The following is a 21,468-nucleotide window of genomic DNA, read 5'->3' as shown; positions in this document are numbered from 1 at the left end:
TTATTTCCCATTTAGGCTCTTTTGTCGTTAAACAGAATCTGATGGTATTCTGTCACACAGATCACTTGTATTTTTGAACTGAGTTTCTGAGCTAAGATATTTGGGGGCCACCTGAAAGCCTGGTTGTTTAGAGAGGAGCCCTTTCTTCATTGTGTCTTTTTCTTACAATCAGTCTAGGGACATCCTAGGGAATGTGGCTTGAGCTATCAGCAGGAATCAAGCTGATGTAGAAGCAGGCTGGAAAGGAAAGCCATGAAGTCTCAGCATAGATCATGAAGTTGTGGCAGGAGCAGCTGGAGGCAGTTGGTCACATTGCATCCGTGCCTCAGAAGCAGCGAGGGCTGAACACACAAGCTCAGCTCACTTTCTTCCTTTCATTCACTCCAGGGCCGCGACACATAGAATGGCACACCTGCATTTAGGATGGGTCTCCCCACCTTAGTTACCTCAGTCATGATAATCCATCCTGGGTGTGTCCAGGGATGTGTCTCCACAGAGGCTTTAGATTCTGTCAAGTTGACCATACAAGTTGCCATCCCAGTCAGAGAGGTTTTGGCGACCACGGTATATAGCTCTCAGTAACCTCACTGTTAGAGTACCTTCCTCTTCAAGGGAAGGGCTTCTGCTGCAGAGTCAGAGTGGTGACAGGGCGTGGAGGGTGGGTTGGGTGGGGAAGCACACATTTCACGAAGTAACATTTACTCTAAAGCGAGAGTGCTAAACTAACATCAGAGCCCCGAGTGACTAGGATCCTCACCAACAGGAAGTAGAGTATTTTCCAAAGAAATACTCCAGGCCTATTTGTAGGCTGTTGATAGCTTCACTCATTTCCCCAGGTTGATTACTTACTGGGTCATAGTAAGATGGATGGATGAATTGTGATGTTTTCAGTACAAGTGATGCAGAAGTAGAGTTTCATTGATTTGTGCTAATAACTCATAAGACAGAGTGGCGTGATTCATCTCACCCTGGGGTCCTACAAAGACGAGAGACTAGGAATGATGGTGAAATCATTGCTAAAAGTGATGAAACTGTCTAGACAGGGCTCTCAGTTAGTATTTATAGTATTTTCAATAGCACTTATCACTATTTTTTAAAATATAGATTTACAACTAAAATTATTTATTCAATGGACAACCTAGGAGTCAGTTTCTTTTTTCTTATGGGGAAAAATCAGTGTCCACGAAGGCTTGCTTATAAGATCATAAAACAAAATACATTTAACCAACACTAAATGTCCAGTGAGCCAGCGTCTACATCATGAATGGAAATACAAGTACATAGATTTGCTGATGAGTGCAGACCAAGACCGTTGATGCTGCTCCTATTTTTGTTGTAGAGTTCTGCTGCTGCTGTTTACTAGCTGGATGAACTTGGCGGGGCTACTAAATCCTTTCTAGTCTCTGGTTCCTTACCTATGAAATGATGACAACAGCAGTGCCTAGAGTAGTAGATGTGAGTTCGGTCACAACAGAGAATAGTCCTTGGCATATATTCACAGTATATCATTGAGAAGAAAGTCTTTGCTTTTAGTTCTCTGATTATGCTATCTTAAGCTCCCCCACTTCTTCCATAATTGGGTATTTATTCCCCAGTTTTGTATCACTGCACAGCCCTCTTAGGTCCAAGCACTGTGACAACAAATATATTCAGAAATTATTAAACTTGAGTTTTAGCAGGGCGATGGTGGCGCACGCCTTTAATCCCAGCACTTGGGAGGCAGAGGCAGGAGGATCTCTGTGAGTTCGAGACCAGCCTGGTCTACAGAGCTAGTTTCAGGACAGGCTCCAAAGCCGCAGAGAAACCCTGTCTCAAAAAAAAAAATAAATAAACTTGAGTTTTGCCTGTAGCTACAATAAAAGATGGGCACTTTGGCTGCTGTGTTTGTTAGTCAGATGTCTGTCATTGTGACAAAATATTTGAGAAATCAACTTAAAGAGGAATTGTGTTCATTTGTCTGACAGCATGAGGTTTGAGCCCATTGTCTTGGCTCTCTGGCTTTGGGTCTTGTGGGAGTATAGTTCAGGACAGTCAGAGTGTGCAACAGAGAAAGGCAGCCACTGGAAAACAATGGAGAGTTGGGTGGGCTTGTCTTAAGGTGGTCTAAAAAGGAACGCCCCAGTTACCTAACTTCCTGTTACCAGGGATAACCTCTTGAAGTTTCTACAACTTTGAAAAATGTCACAAGCTAGTGAAGGTGTCTTCAATACATGGACCTTTGTGGGGATACTCCAGACATAAACTATGGTGGCAGTGTGGTAACTGAATACAGAAGTAACTAATCTATGATTCATTGAGGGCAGAAAGCACGTTTGGGCATGCCTTCATGCCTCATCCCTCATGGTTCCTTGTTGGAATCCTTTCTACGGAATTGGGATAAATGTGTCCTCTATGGCTTTATTTGTTCCCATAGACCCCACCAGTCTTGGAATGAAAACTGAACCTGCCACTTGTCTACATTTCCAGCATTTTTTCCTGTTACAGGGAGAGGACAGTTTTAAACAAAAGCATTTCTGTCATTTCCCATGACTACTCAGGTGTCCTCAGGCAGGAACTTGAGCAGATGCTATCTGTCCTTGGGTGAAGCACAGGAGTGCTGGGGTTGGGGATGCTATAGAACTGAACGCAGCAGCCATGTGTGAACGTACCTTGGGCTGAGTCATAGGTGCTTCATGGAGACTCTCATGCTGGGCAGTGAAGAAACCTGGCTGCTCACATCCGATGAAAGTGAGGACGACTGCTCCCCCCATTTCTCTGGCTCTGAAGTGCCCTGGGCCACTTTTAACATGTTGCCTTTGCTTGACTGTTTCCCTTGCTGACTTTTCAAAGCTCCCTCTTCATCTCTTGGTTTCTTCCTTTTGGTGAAAGACCTCAAAGTATGGCGCACAGATCCTGGCTCCATCTTCGACCTTGACCCCCTGGAGGACAATATTCAGTCTAGAAGTCTCCATATGCTCTCTGGTATTGTTTGAGTTCCTCTCTCTTTCCCTAGGTTTTGTTGGAAAGTTAATGATGACGCATTATAGACTTTCACTGTGGCAAACATACCATGGAAATTGAAAGCTGAGAATTCAGAAAATGCTAGAAATGTTCTATGTCACTTTAGAATAACATTAGTTATTTATGAAAACAAAACTTATAAAAGGAACTTGGAAATAAATCCTACATTAGTTTGTCCTAGATTCCTTTAAAATGGTGTCTAGAGCATACTTTCATTTGCCTTTCATTGGTAAATGGGATTCTATCGGCTTTCTGGGACTGCGGGCCTGGTTATTTGGATTGCAAAGAGCTTCGGGGACAGAAGGGAGATTTGTTTCATGAAATACAGTATTATAGTATTTTAGAGTCAAGATTCAAAACTTATATATACAACAACAGGAAAGTTTCTCTACAGCATCATGCAAGCTTTCCAATTAAACTTTCAGGAGTTTTGCTTTTCTCTCTGAATTTCTATACATGCCTTTCCCCTCATGGAGGCTTATTTGATTGTGAGCTTGGGTGACATGTCTATCACTAAAAGGGAAAAAAAATGAATGATTTGGTATAGTTACCAAACATTTAGACTTTTAAGCCACATTAAGCAAATATGGTTTGAAAATTACTATCTAATTTCACAGTCTCAAAAGAAACAAGATACAAATACCTTGTACTCAGGGCTACTTGAAAGCAAGTATTTAAAGCAGATGTTCACTCTCCAAGAATATTTTCTTTTTACTTTTCTAGTGTTTGCTTAGTGATTGTCTGTCTCCTATCCCTTATGTCTCTTAAAAAACAAACAAACAAACCCTACAGACTAAATGAGAAGAAATGTCTTGTAGGTCCTGTATGTATGTGGTGCAGTCCATGCTAAGTCTGGGGTGGGTCGCCAGAACCTTAGAATAGCAGAACTTCGGGATTATTATTTAATCAGGAACTGTCTTGCTTCCCCGTTATGCTCTGTTTGTTGTCTAAGTCACGCACTCAAGTGTCGAATATTCTCCCTCTGATGTAGAAAAGGCGAGTCAGTACCGGAGACACCTGTCTCGTTCCCAGTCCAGCAGCACTTTTGGTACAGGTCTGGGAGATGACAAGTCGGAGATCTCTGAGCTCTTTCCTAGCTTTTCCTGCTGCAGTGAGGTAACCAGGCCATCAGACGAAGGAGGTATCAAACCACAGTCATTTAAAACTAACTCACCTCTCCGGTGTGCACCAGAGTGTCTTGTACACACTTTCACCTTTGCACAGCTTGAGTGTACATGGAATTTTAATTTGAAGTTTGGAAAGATAAGAATCTTTTACGTAAAACTACTAATTTGTAGTTTGGCATGCTTCACTGTTGTCTATACAATGATCCATAACAACAAAGGGTCCTGGGGGATTTGCTACGGAGTGCATGACTGGTGTGTATGTCATGGATATGCACAGTCTTAGTAGACACCAGAGCTCTGTGTAGTTTCTGTATGGCTTTCATTAGGGGGAGAAAATCAATCTTACAGTAACACTTGAGTGGTTAAGAGATTGCTATAAAATGGTGTGTGTTTTAATACTGATATATATTTATTGAGTTACAGCTTGTCAAAAAGAAATGGCATGTAATACTTGGGATGTAAGATTTCTTTTTTTAAGTAGAAAAATATTGTTGTTGGTAATAATCATCACTTTATTGTGAATTCCTCTCCTTTTCATGTGGTTTTTCTTTTCTGTATCAAAGCTAATGGATTGCTTATAGAACTTAAAGTGCCTTCCATTAGGATGTTACGTGGTGGCTGTGGCTGATAAAGCTGTTATTAATAACAAGACTCAATGCATTGGGAAGGCAAGGAGACAGCTCAAATACTGAGTTGTCTTGTCAAAGATCAGACTGCTGAAGTTTCTAGGTAGGAGTGTAAAGTTAAGTAGCTGAGTACCTAGGGGAAGTAAACATCATTTCTGCGGACAGCTCCTGTTTTCAAGTCATTGTCTGTATTCACCACAATAACACATTATGAACATAAAATCAATCATACTCTTTATACTTGAATTCTAAACATAGCCTGGCTTGAGATTGCTAGAGGATTTGTTGGAGATGGAGGAGTTCCTTTTATTCAACCTTTTTCCAAGACAGAATCTTGCTACATATAAACTCAGACAGGCCTCAATCTTGTGGTCCTCCTATCTCAAGCTTCTGAATGTTTAGATTGTAGTACCTTTAAGATTATTCTCAGGCCCCTTTTATGCAGCTCCAAAGAAAAAATTACGAATGAATTTTGCTTTATTGTAGACAAAAAGCTGGTTGCTTGCTTTCTTCAGGGTCTGGCTTATTCATGAAGGCTTCTGTAACTACTTCAATGATTTTTCTTCTTTTTGAGTGGGAGATACAGACTCTTCCTTCAGTGCCTTTTAAAGTTCCGGATGCACACACTACCACTGATGCTTGATGAGATAAACACACAAAGCAAATGTAAGAAGTAGTGTGGTCAGTGACACTTAGCATCACCCAGAGTGTTTGCTTCAGTGGTGACTCTTATATTTCATGTGTGCACAACAACACAGCAATCACTCATCAAACATACATCTGCACCGGCCAAGAACTTGGATCTGTAATGCATCCCATGGTGAGCAAAAGAGACAGGAATCTACTGCGGAGGGGGGCATAGCCTTTAGTGGGGGACCCTGATATTAAACAGGCACAAAAATGCTACTACATAACTATAAGCAGATATGTGCAGATGGGACAGGGCTGAAAGGAGAGTTGATAGGCAATTTCGTTTAGCCTTGATGTTAGAAAAGACTTCCTGAAGGAAGGAAAGTGGTTCTGACTGAGCAGAGCACTGTGAGGCCATGACATTGGCTCGTTCAAATAGAAGTATCACCTAGACTGTTAAAATTCAGAGAGTGCACGGGTGCAGTATTCCGAAGCCCCCTCCCAAGTCTACATATGGCCTTGGTTGACTCCACATTGACACAGAAAATCAGAACTGCTTACTCCAGGAGCCTCGGCTCCCATCTACAGTAACGATGCCCGGGTTAGCCTGGGTCACTACTTTTTCTCTCCCAAGGCTGTAAAACCCACTGCTGTTAGCTGTGCTCAATCTCCTCTTGCCTTTCAAATCACTGTTGTGTCTTTTTCAAACTATTTAGAAAAGAGAATCAACTCCTATTTGAAGTTGAACTGAATGAGATGATGTCTCTGTTGAGAAAAAGTACCAACAAATATTCTTTTGCTGTTGTTAGATTTCAAAGACTAGAGCTGCCTCCTCCTCCTGTTCATTGAGATTGTAGGCAGGTGCCATCTTGCTTATTTTGGAAGAAGTTTAAAAATATGTTTTGATGGTCTGGAGAGAGTTCTGTGGACAAACTATTTGCCATGCAAAGTATGAGTATAGTTTGGTTCCCCAGAAACCACACTAGTGCCCAGTGGGTATGGTGGCCATTCATGATTTCATCCTAAGAAGGCAGGGACAGGGAATCTTTGGAGCAGCATGGCTATCTAGACTATATTGGTAAGTTCTGGGTTCAGGTGAAGAGTAATTGAGGAAGACTACAGTTGTTAACTTTGTCCTTCCATGCACACATTCATCCAAACACATGAGGACATGCATGCACACATGCACACATGAGGACATGCATGCACATATACATACATGTTCACACTTTCCACTTACTTATTTGATTCTCTTCTTAGTGAGTGATTAGTGTCAGGATGGGATCTTGGGCTTCCTGCCTGCTAGGTAGACACTTGACCAGACCAGAAACGTTATTTAAAATGAAGGGATTTTCTACTCTGAGCAAGGTGGCAGGAGGTGCATTTTTGACAGGCAGTGAAGGCTCACTGGATTGAAGAAGGCCTGTGATGTCAAATGGACTCTTTTGAGGTATTTGTAAGTTTCTGCTGTTTATAGGCACCTCTTACAAGGATAATATACTCTTGATTTAGGGACACTATGCCTAGTTTTCCAGGTAGGCATAGAGGTGTGAAGTAGAAGTTAAAATGTAGTAAAAGTTTGATGATATCAACTCAGGAGATTCAACAATAAAAGGTAACTATGCTCCTTGGAGAAGTCTTAAATATGCATAAGAATATGTCCTTGATTTCCTTCATTTTAGGTGAAGCAAAGCATAGTCAGTGAGATCCACCTTGCCTGTGTTCAAGTGAATAGTGACATACACACTTCGTGTGTTCAAAACTACCCCCAACTACCAGATATGGTTTTGGGTCTGAGGTCATTTAGAGTTTTGCTAGTCTGACTAAGAGTAAATTTGAATAAATAAGATATTTTATTAAATAACAGCCAGGAACATGTATACTGGCCAGGTCCATACTGGAGACTTGTACTTAGATTATGGCCCTGAATTACATTAGTCAGGGGTTTACTAAGGCAAAACTCACAAGGCCATGTGTTTTCTGCCTTCATGCAATCAGTGGCAAACATACATCCTGACGTATTTCCTGTCTATGTACTTCCTACCTAGAGTATACATCCTATGCAACTGGGGCAACCAAGCTTGTTTCCAGAGATGAAAACACACGGCTTGTTATCTTACATAAACAACAGCCCTAACGTTCCAGGAAATTATCTGTACTTGTTCATTTTAACTCTGTCTTCATACCTCAGTGCTTACCTGGAAAACTAGGAAGTGTTCCTTAATAAAGAGTATATTATATGTAAGTGGAGCTTATAAGTTAGAGACATATTTGTTTTATAGATATCTTAAGGACAATAATTTCAACTTAAGGCATAATGTTTGCCATCACACTACCCTATATCCTTTCAAATCTTAGTTTTCCTGGGCTTACAATTTGCTAAGTGATAGCCGCAACTTCTCAAGACAGAGCCAACCTCTTTGGAATCACTTTGCCCTTTTGTCCTTTATTCATTCTTCACGATGCATTCATTAGAACGTCTTATCATGTCTGCCATGCAGAGCCTTTCCTGGGGCTGCTTGTGTTACCTCTCTCACTGCTCTGAGAACATATCTGAGCCAATGGCTGGCAGACGTGATATAAGAGAGGTAGGTTTTATTGTGGCTCAGGGTAGAGGAGGTTATACAGCCCACCACGGCAGGAAAAGCATAATAGTATTCATAGTGGCAGAATCTTGTGGCGAGGACTCTTCACATCTTGGTTAACCAAGAAGCAGAGAGCTTGGACCACAAAGCAGGGTTAAGCCATAACTCTCAAAAGCTCTTTCCTCCAGTGGTCCACTTTCTGCAGGGAGGCCTGCATCCTAAAGGTTCCATAACCTAAAAGAACCCAGAAAATAAGGGCCACAGGGCTGGGGAGATTTCTCAGTGGGTAACATTTTTGCTGCATAAGCATGAAGCATCCGAACTCAGATGCCCACCACACATGTCAAAATCTAGTATGATGATACACGCCTGTAATCTTAGTGGTTGGAAGCAGAGCCTGGAATATCCTGTGGGCTCACTAGGCAATCAATCTAGCCAATAAATACATAAATAAAGTAGAAAGTGACTGAAGAAGACACCTTGCATTGATCTCTAACCTCCATAAATTCTCATGCACACACAGAATATCTTTGTAAAATAAACTCTCTTATAGAAGGCCTGGAAGGGAACTTTCACACTTTTGTTTCAATGTCTTGATGTTTTAATGACATTGAAGTAAAGCTGAAAACAACTTGAAGTAGGAACATTCCCAGAAATGGAATCCCAGAAAAGGGATCCCCCCTCCCTTTTCCTGCAGAGGAAAGGAAGAGATAGTATTCCTGACCTCTTAGAGGCTTTGAAATGTAGGCTCACCTTTGAAATGCATGCTGTGCTGGGCTCTGGTGAGGAGGAGCTGATTGATTGAAAGACAGGATTTGATGGTGATGACAACTGTTTGGTGGAAATAATTAGTGTTTTTAGCAGCAACAGTCAATCATGTGCTTTTGTTTAAACTCTGTCCCCAGAATTTGAAGTGCATTTTCTAACACTTGCTAGAGGATGAAGAAAATGGAAAATGTTCTTATGTATTTCAAATGCTCTTTTTTTTGTCCAGATTTTCTTGATTCCTTTAAATTGTGAGCGTGTAGGATCTTTATATGATTACAATGTGCTATATCCTAGAAAATGGTCCTTTTATATATTCAGTCATCCCCTGCTGTAGAGGGGACATAGGTGACAAAGCCATGCTGTATATCAGGACTCTGAACCTTGGGTCCTGACCCTGGCTCTGATTTCCTGTGCACAGCAGACAAGAGTGTAGGCACAAGTGTTCTGAGATATTTCATGCTTCTTTAGCGAAGTGCCATAAATTTCAGTGAACTCTTTTCCTTGTCTCTATGACAATGTGTTTATGTTCCAAAGCCATCTGTTCTGCTTTACAAGCTAGGTGGCTAGGCAGCTGTGAGGGGCAGTTACTGGGGTCCCTCTTCGGAGAGAGGGGGAGATGCTGATGGTTAGGACAAAGGGTTAGACAGTCATCTTGTTTCCTTAAAGAGCAGTGCAGCGTTTGGATTTCATTGTTAACCCAAAAGAATTCTCTGAATTTTCTATTTTCTTGTTGCGTTGGCTCGTCTCTCCTGCCAGTTGCCCATCTTGCTTTGATTGCTGAATATTTCCATTCTCTGTGATTATCTGGAACTCGCTTTGCTTGCCAGGCTGTTCTTCGATGGATTAAGTTACTAAAGGGCTTTCCTTGAATATCTCTGTTGTGCTATTTTGATTCAATAACAGAGGATTTTATTTAAACTTCATCCAATTTTATTTTGATTCTTGAATAGCTGAAATCATCTCCACTGCCTTCCAGTGTTGTCCTTTGCTTGCTTTTCGTCTGACACACATGTCATCTGGCGGACACCCGCCTTATGGTCTCCTTTGATCTTGTGTTTGTCTACATGGTGTATCTGCCTCCTGGCACTGCTTTGTATTTCATTGGCTTCCCTTCATTTGCCATCTTCTGTTGGCACAGTTATTCTTCGCTGCCCTCGGTATGAGCGTGTGCTCAGTTTGGCTTCAGGTATTTTCCGTGTTTCTGCTTCTTTTGCTGCAAGCATCAAAGGGCGTAGGGGTGTGCTGGTGAATGAAAAACAGGTGCACTTTCCAAAACAGACTTTCAGCTTTCCAACCTCTGAACTTTCCCCCAGTCCTTTCTGCCTTCCCTAACTCAAAGGAAATGTCTGAGGTTCATGGAGCTTAACCCAGCCCGGCCAAACTGTATGTACAGTACCGTCTTTGTGCTTAAAACAGAGTAGATTTTAAAGAGAGCTTTCAGTATTTTCTAAAATTCTGACCCACTTGTCCATAGGTGTAAACAAAGCACTGCACCAATTAAGAAGAGAGTTGCCCTCAAGATTTGGTGGTACAGTAATTTTTGCCTGCCTATTGCCACTTATCTAGTCTCTTCCATGTGGGTGAGATACTGAAACACACAAAGAGAAGATGCAGTTATTGTCTTCAATGAACTCACCATATTCTGGATGGTGAACCAGATACATGGTGTTCTGGAAGGCATTGCCTCTGATTAGAACTGACCAAGTAGAAAATAGATAAGGGGATTTGGAGACAGAAACACTGACATGGATAATAAGGGAGCACACTGACGACCTGGTTTGGCACCTCTGTGCCCAGGACCTTTGTGAATCTAGTAGATGCCCAATTAGAGTATGGGCAGCACAGAGCCTCTTTGGCAGAGACGGGGTCTAGCAGCATGTAACTCTGGTTCTTGGGTTTGCCTGTAGATGATAGGCTATTTGGAGGAGCAGCTACCCAGACTTGCTGGGCTCTCCTTTGAGGTTTAGTGCTTTACTAAGAGTGTGGTTCACATTTTTTTTTTTTTTTTGCATCTCAGTCCCACCAAAGGCTTCTTAGATAGAGGAGCAAATGGTACAGAAAGAGCATTGTGAATTTTTGTTGTAAGCTGTATTGTTTTTATGTTATTGTTGTTTATCTGAAGAGCAGGTGTGTGGTGAAAACCAAACACCTTCCTTTCAAACAACTCCCAAACTCTAGCAGGAGAACAGTGACTGAATGTTTAATAGGCATCTTAAATCTCACATCTGAATACAAAAATCTCATTTCTGATTTCGCTCCTCACCCTACATGTTTTCTCTTTGTACTTACCTGCTCAGCTATGATGTGATTATTTAATACTTTGGGGAAAACCTTGGAGACAATGTTACCAACTTTCTTCCTCCCAAGATTCACATTTAGTTCACCTGATGGCTGGCTTTATCTTCAAAATAATCTATGTCTGTATAACACCAGTGAGATACTTCTCATTTCTTCTACTATACTTTGAGAGTCACTCTCTGATTGCATTGAGCTTATAGAACTAGGCTCCTGCTCTCTCTAGTTCCACCTTTAGCCATATTGCTCTGCCCTGGGCTCACTCCACTGTCAGAGATACCCTTTCAAAAGCTGTATTTGATCTCAATAGATTCTTGCTTCAAATACTCCAAAGGCTCCTGGTCTCACAGACGAAAACCGAAAGACCATAGTCCACAAGGCACTGCACGATCTGGGCCTTGCTTCTGACTTCATCTTTGTTTTCCTCTTTTACTCTGACCGTGCAGCCCTCCTGGTCATGTCATCTTGCTTATCCTCCTGCCTCTAGCCTTCCCAATTCCTAGTCTCCTTGCCTAGAACACTCTTTCCTCCAGTGATTTTATTTCTTGCTTACTTTAGTCATCCGATTAAAATCAACCAATCAGGCAGACCTTCTTTGGTCATACATCCCATATCCACTCCATGTGTATATGGATGTTTTCATCTGTGTCTCTGTCTGTGTACCACTTGCCTGCCTGGTTGTCCATGGAGGCCGGAAAAGGGGAGGTGAGAAGAGGATGCGTGATACCCTTTGGCTGGAGTTGCAGATAGTTGTAAACTACCATGTGGGTCCTGGGAATCAGTTCTGGGCGCTCTGGGAGAATAGCCAGGGCTCTCAACCACTGAGCCATCTTTCCAGCCCTACTTCTTGACATTTAAGTAACAAATTTGCATACTTTCTATCCCAGAATCCAAATTCAGTTAGGACATAATCTTTTTGTCTTCTTACTGTTTACTTGATCTCTATCCTAAAATTGTCACCTGGTATATTTATAATGAATAAATATCACTGGATATATAAATATGTTCAATTTAAAGTTTGACCTGGAATATAAATAGCAGTTTTGCTGCATGTGTTAAATAGATAAAACTTGAAATTATTATTACTCTCTAATTAAAGTTTGTTTGAATTTGAAGACAATACTTACTATTTATAATTTTAAAAATATTAAGATAGATTACTGGGACATAACATTGGAGGTTATGTTTATTACAAATCTTGAGACAGCAAACCTTCCATAACCAAGAAATCAGAGAATAATTTCTGCAATAAATACTCTGCTTTCATGTAACTACTTCTGAACTCATTGTTTTATTTTGCTCATGGCATCTGCCCTGCCCCAAAAGTAGAAGTACCCATCAGAATTTCCTCATTATGCTCTCGTTTGTTATGAGGCCATGAACTCTATGGGGACAGAGGAGGTATGAGAATGTCACTTACCTATGTTTAAAAAATGGGGAGTATGGTGAGAAGAGAGTATGGTGGACAGGAGGCTGAATGTGAGGACAGCAAGATCCTTCAGTTTTCCAGGACAATGTCATTAATTCACTTCCTGTTAAACTTGAAGCAGAAGTATCAAATACAAGGACATACTACTACTACTGAGCTTCTAATATATGCAAGTAATAAACACAAAGCTGTATTTCCAAATGTCTTTTAATGTAAATGTTACCCAGAGGTTCCCAAGTCTTTTCATGATATTCATTGAGGAGTTTTTAAATTTATAAATGACATTTTAGAGCCTAGTTCAAGGTTATTATCTTCTATCCATGAGCACAGTTTTAAAATTAGATAGTCTACTGTATTATAAAATAATTCTTTGGAAGAGGAAAAAAATGATGTACCCTTGGGGGGGGGCATGTAGACTATTACAGAAAATAATTTGAAGGTTTCCAAGAAAGTATAAATAATTACTATAAAATCTATTAATCTCTTTTCTAGGTATATACCCCTAAAAATGAAATCAGATCCTTATAAAGCATTCCCATGATCAATGCAGCATTTTATTTTCAACTCAGGTAGCAACCTTAATGTTCTTTGAGGGATGCATGAAAGAAAATGTAGAATAAAATACAAAAGAACTATTATTCAGCCTTTAAAAGGGGGTGTTTTTGTTTTCTAGAACATGGCGGAGCCAGTGGACATTGCATTAAGTAAACTAGGCCAGGACACTGTGAAAAATATCACATGATCTCATTTGTGTTTGAATTATTAGTAAAAAAAGATTAAATACATGCAAATAGGGAAGAAAGCAGTGGTCATTATGGTAATCTGGGAAGGAAGAGGAAGACAAAGATGGGGATGACAAGAGGGTACAAAGTAGCGGATATGCAAGGCTAGGGCAGCTAGAGACCTAATGTGCACTATGAGCTGGACCTTGGCGTCTGTCACACAAGTGAGCGTCAACAGGTTCTGACGTTCGTCACATAAGGGTGTGAGATGAAAGGTGTGTTAGTCTCCTTCTTCATGTTAGTCATTTTACTTCTATATTTGTAGACGTCAGGTATAAAAATATTTAGCTCTTAAAAGAAAGTTTCTGGTCTAGAAATATTTACCTTCATTTAAAAATAAACTTAGTTCTATTTTCAGCCATATTTCAACTTTATGACCCCAGTTTCATCCTCTTCAATCGAATTTCTTTCTGACTAGATTTTTATAAAGAAAATTATTTCAACTAGAGACTCTCAATGGCTATTTCCAAACTGAATTTGGGTGTTATTTCTAAACTGAATTTGTAAAGTTTGTTTGTATCTGTCAGGATGTTTTATGTCTTTTGAATTTTGAGAGTGTTTTTGACTATGTAGCTCCTGCTGCCCTGTAACTCAGGATTTTCCTTTGTTAGTTTCCTAAGTGCTGGTATTCTAGGTGTGTATTGTCACACCTGGAGAAGTGGGTATTGGTATTCTAGGTGTGTATTGTCACACCTGGTGAAGTGAGTGCTGGCATTCTAGGTGTGCATTGTCACACCTGACGAAGTGTGTTCTATGTGTGTATTGTTACACCTGGTAAATAACATGAGTGCTGGCATTCTAGGTGTGCATTGTCACAAAGTGAGTGCTGGCATTCTAGGTGTGCATTGTCACACCTGGTGAAGTGTGTTCTATGTGTGTATTGTTACACCTGGTAAATAACATGAGTGCTGGTATTCTAGGTGTGCATTGTCACACCTGGTGAAGTGGGTATTGGCATTCTAGGTGTGCACTGTCACATCTGGTGAAGTCATTTTTTGTTATTTTTATTTTATGTCTAGATAACTTTGAAGAATTGATGGCCGATAGACCAAATTTCTGTTATGAAATTAATTGATAAGAAAATGAATTTTTGTTTCTTTATAATATAAAACCCAATTAGTAGATTAACACATCATTATGCAATCAGTATGGATAGGTTATCAAATGTACAAGTACATTTCAGGCAGATAGTTTTCCTGGATAAAATAGTATGATGTTGCAATCTGAATGAGAAACAGAGTGCTTTCTTTCTCCTTACCTCCCTTCCTCTCCTTTCCTCCCCCTCTCCCCATCTCTACCTCCCTTCCTCTCCTTTCCTCCCCCTCTCCCCATCTCTATCTCCCGCTCCCTTTTCCTCTCCCTCTCCCCCCATCTTCTTCTCCATTCTTTATCTCTTCTCGTCAGAGTCCAAAATGGCCCAAAAGAAAATTTTAAAAAGCCATTGCTTCAGAAGAAATACCACTTTCTGAGATCCGACTTTGATTTCCCCAAAGTGAATGGATTACTGATACCACAGTTTCTTCTAGCCATGTTTGGGAACATCTCACTAACAATACACGTATTGCTTATGGGGCTTATCCCCCAACATTACTCTAACACCCGACATAAATGGAGTATAGACAGAGTACAGCCTTAGAGTGTGAATAGCCTGCCTGCCTCATCATCATAAGCACTTAGGTGTGTTCTCCTTCCTTCTTCTCCCTCTCATCCTGATCTTCCTCCAGCAGGAATCACAGACTGCTCTTCTTCAAACTTCAGTGCATCATTTCTGGAATCGTCTCTGCTCCTCAGACCTCAGTGCCCTTGAACTTTCCAAACTCTCAGTGACCTTAAAGTCTTGTCATAGCTGCTGTGATTATTTTTTGTTTTACAATAATCAGATTTGAGTCCGGACTTACATAACAGGGAGCGAAGCATGTGGTCATTGTTTTGTGTGTGGGATTTTTAGCCCCAGCAGGCATAGGGAGGGAAAGGCAGGTGCAGCAGATGAAGGTCAGATGTCCACTGTGGCTTCAACCCAGGCTGCAGATTTGTACATGATCTTCAAGTTTGAGCAGTTATTCTACCACACTGATGGTTGGGTATGCCTTCAAAACTTGATAGTTTTAACTAAATTCTAGATTGTGTCCTTTTGTTTTACGTCTATTAGTTCCTGGGTTACTGCGTGAAAAATCTGTTTCTTAAGTAGTTGTCTCCAGAACTTGGCACCCTCAGATATGTAATTTATATCACTGTTGGTTTGAGCATAAACTTTGTGGATTTAGGTTCCACTTGTGGTTTATGGGGACTCAGGTGCCACACAATAAAAATATATCTTTAAAAGCTATTTGAGATGTCCTGAGATTGATCCGTGGGTAAATGTGCTTGCCACCAGGCCTGATGATCTGAATTAAATTCCCGAGTCCCACAGAGTGGAAAGAGAAAACTGATTTCCATAAGTCATCCTCTGACCTCTAAACATCCCATGGCATGCACCCATTAAATAAATGAATAAATGTAACAAATCAAAAGTTATTTAACCAGAATGATCACTCCGTGGGACTACATTTATTTTGGAGGGGCAATTTTTATAAAAAAAGATTTGTTCCACTGTCTCAGCCACCTTGCTCCTAAACAAAAGGGATCTTAGAACTTAGCTCATGAATAGACGTTCATATAAGCAGCATCTTCATTCTTTTTTCTTCGCAGAAATGCTTTCTCATTGTCAATATAGAGATACATTGTTCTGAAACCCAAACCAAAACACAATCTCATTAAATTCTTCACCATGCATTAGCTGATAAATCTGAAGTGTTGGAGAAAGAAATAATGACAATAATTTCATTCTGTTGTGTCCTGAACTCATTATTGGAAAATTTCTGAAGGACGGTTTCCTGATTGTGCTGGATTTATGAAATAGTGAGCCTCTGAGGGAAAACAAAACCCGAATTATGTTCTCAGTTCACATCATGTGTACAGCCAATAAAGCCTTTTTCATGTTTAGTAATTGGACTTTCGCCATTTACTAACCTTTGCTCAGGAGAGGTCTTCAAAACCTCTGCTTTGTCTTTAGTGTCTTGAGCCCTGTCCTGTGTTCTCCTCAGGAGAAGATCTTCCTCCAGCCTTCCTGTTTAACCTCCAAACCTTCAGTTTTATTGGACATGGGAATAACACTTGTTTATCTATTGCTCTTAAAGAGGATTGAATTCCCAGCACACACATGGTGGCCACAACCACCTGTCACTCCAGTTCCAGGGGAACCCAACACCCATTTCTGACCTTCCTGGGCACTGGACACACAAATGGTGCATATATAAATGTTTAGGCAAAGTATTCATACACATGAATAAATCTAAAAATTAAAAAATAACATTTAGTTAGAAATTACTGAGACCAGTGATGTGTGGAAGAACTTCATGGCACAGAGGAAGAAATATTTTGGTTTTACAAATATTGTATTATGTTCCAAATTGAGTGTGAACTGGTCCTTTGGTCAACTTCCACATCTCTGGTCGGTAAATCTTACCAACATAAAATAAAGTTGTCCACTCTCCTGTGTTTTGTTGTTGCCTTGGGAAAATGAAAACTTTTGTTTTGAAGCATTAATGTTATGAAAATTCCTGAAGCTTAGTCTCCCTGAGTTCGTAAAGTACTGCATCATGTGACCACTCACCTGTTCTCATTTTAATGAACACTGAGAAAAGGCCACCATGTTTCTTTTATTTTTATATGTTGCCCTTGCTTGTTGCAGTTAACCTTAGCATCTTGCTTTTGTAATAGCAAGTGTGGACCTCATGCACAGAATGCAAGAAATCTCATACAAAGAATAGTAATATTTCACCGAGTTCTTTTCTTTTAAACATTTAGTTTTTGAAAATTTTTTACATGAGTATTATATTTACATTGTTTCTATCCCACACTTTCTTCTCTTCAGTTCTTCCCATAGATTTCCCCACCTCTCAATTTCATGATCTCTTCTTCTTTAGTTATAATGGTATATATATATAATCTCACATGCCCTCACATCCTCACACCCTCTGAGTCCAGTTAGTGTGCATATATATGCATATATACACATGCTCACACATGTGTACACACCCATACACACACCCTTCTGAATCTGTTTAGTATTGCTCATAAGTATTGTTCAGAGCTGACCACTTGGGTTTGGCTAACCTATCAGGGGACTCATCCCTGGTGAAGACTGATTCTCTTGGCAGTCATTAATAGCCTTAGCTCTTTATTTAGGGGTGAGGTCTTGTGAGAGTTCCCCTACCCACATTGAGATGTTAGCAAATGCTGTCATTGTGTAGGTCTTGCACCGAGCTATCAACCTGAAATTTTAAAGCCACTCCTTTAATTCTTTTGTTTATTTTCCTAGGTTTCAAGAAAGGCATCCATGTAGTGTAAGAGCAACACAGAATGATACTCATGCCTCTTTTTAAGAACTGTTGTTTATTTTCACTTTGTTGTTTTCCTTGGGCTTTCAGTGATGTTTTTGGAGTTCTAGTAGGATTTAGAAGCTCCTTTAATACCGTAGTTATAAGGCAGATAGCAAAGCTTCACAACCCCATGGAAACTTTCTCCTAAGTAATGAGAGAGGTGAGGATAATCAGTAAAGGCATAGTGAAAACGGCAGGGCTGAGGGACACACTTGCCCTGCAGTGGCTCTTCCTGAGCTCTTGTCCCTGTTTGTAACCCCCACACACCCAGAACTAAACTGGATGCCTCGATTTCCATACTGTGTTAACAGAAGCTGCTGGTTCTCTTTGAAGGGCAGCTCTGAGCAACTGAATACATGAGGATGCATACTTTTTGTTTTTGTTTTTGTTTTCCAAAAAGGAGAGAGCACTCTGAAGCAGTGGTCCTAGTCGACATGGGCACAAAACTGGAATTGTGGCGTATAGACTATGAACTGTAGACTCGGGGATAGCATGCTTTTCCCTAATGTTCTTTCCTGAGATATTTCCCCAAAATATTTTATGATGGGTATTCTTCTTGCGTAAAACTTAAAGTTTATAATTAAATTGTATAGTGATGGATTTGCATATAGTTTTTTTCTTTCAGGTAAATGAACAGAAATGTCTAAATGATCTTTAACATTTATGAATAGAGTCAAATAATATTTAATGAAGAAATTATTTGTCTAAATGGTGAAAACAAGTTTTTAGGGTTTTTTTTTTCAGTCTACATCATTAATTTATGTTTATTTAATTGGACATGTCCTATATGCATATCCAGAACCATCTCCCCAATTGACTGAAGGGCTGGCTGCCCAGGGCCATCATGGTTTACAGAGGGCAATTGTTTTGTCATTCCTTTGTATGGCCTGCCTGGAACTTAGCAGACAGTCGTAATTATTGTGAATTGCTGTAGAGACTTACTGTGTGGTGGCCACAGCAGTGAGCCACACGGTGATTGAGGAGTTTCTGCCAGGGGTTGAGGAGGAAGTCATTGCTCTCAGCTTCCTCTGCCCCCACAGGAAAGTCTTCTACTTAGCAAGAGTAGGAGCCTGGATATTTAGAGTGATTTTTATTATTTTTTTCCTCATGGGTAGAGTTTGATAATATCCCTAACAACTCTTCACATTAAGTATGAAAATTGGGTTGATGATCTTAACCAGGGCTGTTTTCTGGAAGGATTTGTGGTTTAATCATAGTTTAGTAAATTTATAGCAATTGCAATCTAAGTAGGTATCTTGGCAACCTCTCTTTGATGACCTACCTGGATACTAAGTACAATTTATAATAATATCATAATATAAATTCACTCACAAACTATTAAATAAGAATCTCCATTCAACTTAATATGATTATCAACTGGAGAAAGTATTGCAGGTTTTAATTTGCTAATCATTAAATTTCTTTAAAGAATTGATTTGATGCACCATTAGAATGCATTTGCCATTTATAAAATATTAAACTCACAACACCTGAGAATTATATCTGTTCATTCCTTTTATTGTAAAAACTGACTTGAATAAATAAACCTCTTATAGGTATATGCTCAACCTGATTAAACTAAAATGGCAGACTATTATGGTTTTAATAGCACATGTATTGTACATCTTTTTCTAATGAAGTATATAATTGTACAAACCAGAATGAAGGCCATAGTAGTGAAGTGCCTTCACTGATAGCTAGTGTGCTTACAGATACTTTAAAAATACAGACGTATTTCTTTGGATGCTAGTCATGAAAAAAACTCCAATCATCTCCTGATGAAATTTCTGCAAGAAAGTTGGATACATGTGGAATCCCTATCAGTAAGAGAGCCGCTGGTTATGTTTTGGGAACTAGTTTGTTTGGTTGCTGTTTTATAAATTATTGTTGATAATATATTGCTATGAATATATACACATTTGCTAAAACTGATGTGGTTTATGAAAAATACAGACATATAGAAAAATTCACATACAAATTCATGCTTTTTTATGGGTTTGTGGTTCTTTTTTATAGCTTCTGTACTGTATTTTAGGTGTACAGAAATCTAAGCTCATCAAGAAATAAATGATGTCTTGTTTGCTTGTATGTATCTAGCGTCCTAGATACAATCTGTGCAGCTTGGGTTAGCCTAAACTCATTCTGCTTCTGCCTCAGCCTTCTTAGTGATAGAGTCACAGGCAAGCACTGCAGTCGGATTTTTTTGGGCCACCCGACCACAAATAATGACACAATACTTCTTATTAATTATCAAAGCTCAGCTATAGCTTAGGCTTATGCCTAACTAGCTCTTCTTATGTAAATCAATCCATTTCTATTAATCTGTGTTCTATCATGTGTTGCTTCCTCTCTTCCATCTTGCACCTCCTGTTTCTTCTCCATACTCCTGGTGTCTTCTGCATGCACGCCTTGATTCCTCCTATACGTCCTGCTTAGCTATGGGCTAGTGAGCATTTTATTACATTAATCATAGCAAATGCATCTTCAAACAGCATGCAAATATCCCACAACAATGCACCACCATGCTTGGCTCAGAGAAACTATGTCCTCTGATTGTCCTAATTAGTGGTGAAGATGGTAAAAATTCAATGAACATGATTTTGATATATTTTAACATAAGAGGATGGTACTTATGAAACTCCCCATTTTTTTGTTTTATTCTTTGATAGATTCATATGTGTATATAATGAATAATTTTAGTTATTTTCAGTTCCCATGCCCTCTCTCATCTCTCTCCCTTCTCCCATTGAAACTTTCCCAACAAGTCTCTTTTGTATTTTCGTGTGTGTGTGTGTGTGTGTGTGTATGTGTGTACATGTGTGTGCACGTGTATGTGTGTGTGCATGTGTATGTGTAACTCACTGGGCATAAAGTTTAATTATGGTTGACACATGAGCATGGGTTGGGGTTATTTATTGATGCATGGGCAACTTATCAGTGTTATACCATTAAGGAAAAATGATACTAGTTCCCTAAGCAACCACTAGTGAAGGGATGAGACCTCATGATCTCCTTTCATCCATGGTAAAATGAGGACTGGCCAAATCTTGTTCAGGTCTTGTTCAGGTAACCACAGTGGCAGTGAGTTCCTGAGTGTAATGTATATGTGATATCTTTTACCATTTAAAATTTTATTTGTTGCAAAATTTATATCATTTTAAACCCTCCCTTAATTCCTCTCCAATGCCTTCTGTGTTCCTGCTCCACTCTGACCCAAACATGCAGGAATAAGGGTCCCGAACTGTGAGGAATTGAAGGGGAGGATCAGGGATGAGAATTAAGAAGAGGGAAAGCTGAAATCAAGAGGTCTGCATGAACAGATGACTCCTACTTGAAAGCTGAGGAAGAAGCACAGCATCTTCCACACTTCTGCAGGGGGAAAGGGACAGAGTCAGCAGAAAGCTACCACGCCATGGGGTGGAGTCAGCAGGAAACTAATCAAGCAATATTGCACAAAGGGATCACAGGGTTTCTCATGTGTCATTGACCAATCCCACAGTGACCTGGGGACTGATAGCAACAGCCTTTTTGTTGGGGGAGGAGTCAGGTTCCTAGGTACCAAAAACCTTAACTCTTTCAAGGCCCTGGCCCCGGCTCCATACTACAACTTGTCATGTATACTCTTGGACAGGAGTGCAGAGCTATGCTCCTTTTGCCTTTTCATCTGGGCCTCTGAGAAAGCTCTAGATTGGTCTAGTCCTCAACAACACTCCCACTCAAACTTATAATTCTTTTATATTTGTTATTGTTTTACACATACATATGCGTGCACACACACGCACACACACACACACACACACACACA

At 40.0% G+C, this 21,468-nt stretch overlaps 1 protein-coding gene across 7 annotated transcripts in view; it reads left to right on the top strand.

The window, feature by feature from the left end:
* Nebl (nebulette) overlaps nucleotides 1-21,468 on the top strand; it is a 350,526-nt gene that overhangs the window by 320,769 nt on the left and 8,289 nt on the right. Inside the window, exons 28-29 of one of the 7 annotated variants that reach the window (XM_026782978.1) lie at nucleotides 2,869-2,961; nucleotides 3,992-4,141. The exons of the other annotated variants lie outside the window; for them this stretch is intronic. Of the exons in view, the coding sequence (XP_026638779.1) occupies nucleotides 2,869-2,961; nucleotides 3,992-4,141 (243 nt within the window). The remainder of the gene's footprint in view (nucleotides 1-2,868; nucleotides 2,962-3,991; nucleotides 4,142-21,468) is intronic. 7 annotated transcript variants of the gene reach the window in all.

This window comes from Microtus ochrogaster, chromosome 16 (genome assembly GCF_000317375.1).
Source record: "Microtus ochrogaster isolate Prairie Vole_2 chromosome 16, MicOch1.0, whole genome shotgun sequence".
In the NCBI taxonomy this organism is placed as follows: domain Eukaryota; kingdom Metazoa; phylum Chordata; class Mammalia; order Rodentia; family Cricetidae; genus Microtus; species Microtus ochrogaster.
This window is presented reverse-complemented; position numbering and strand designations above follow the sequence as displayed.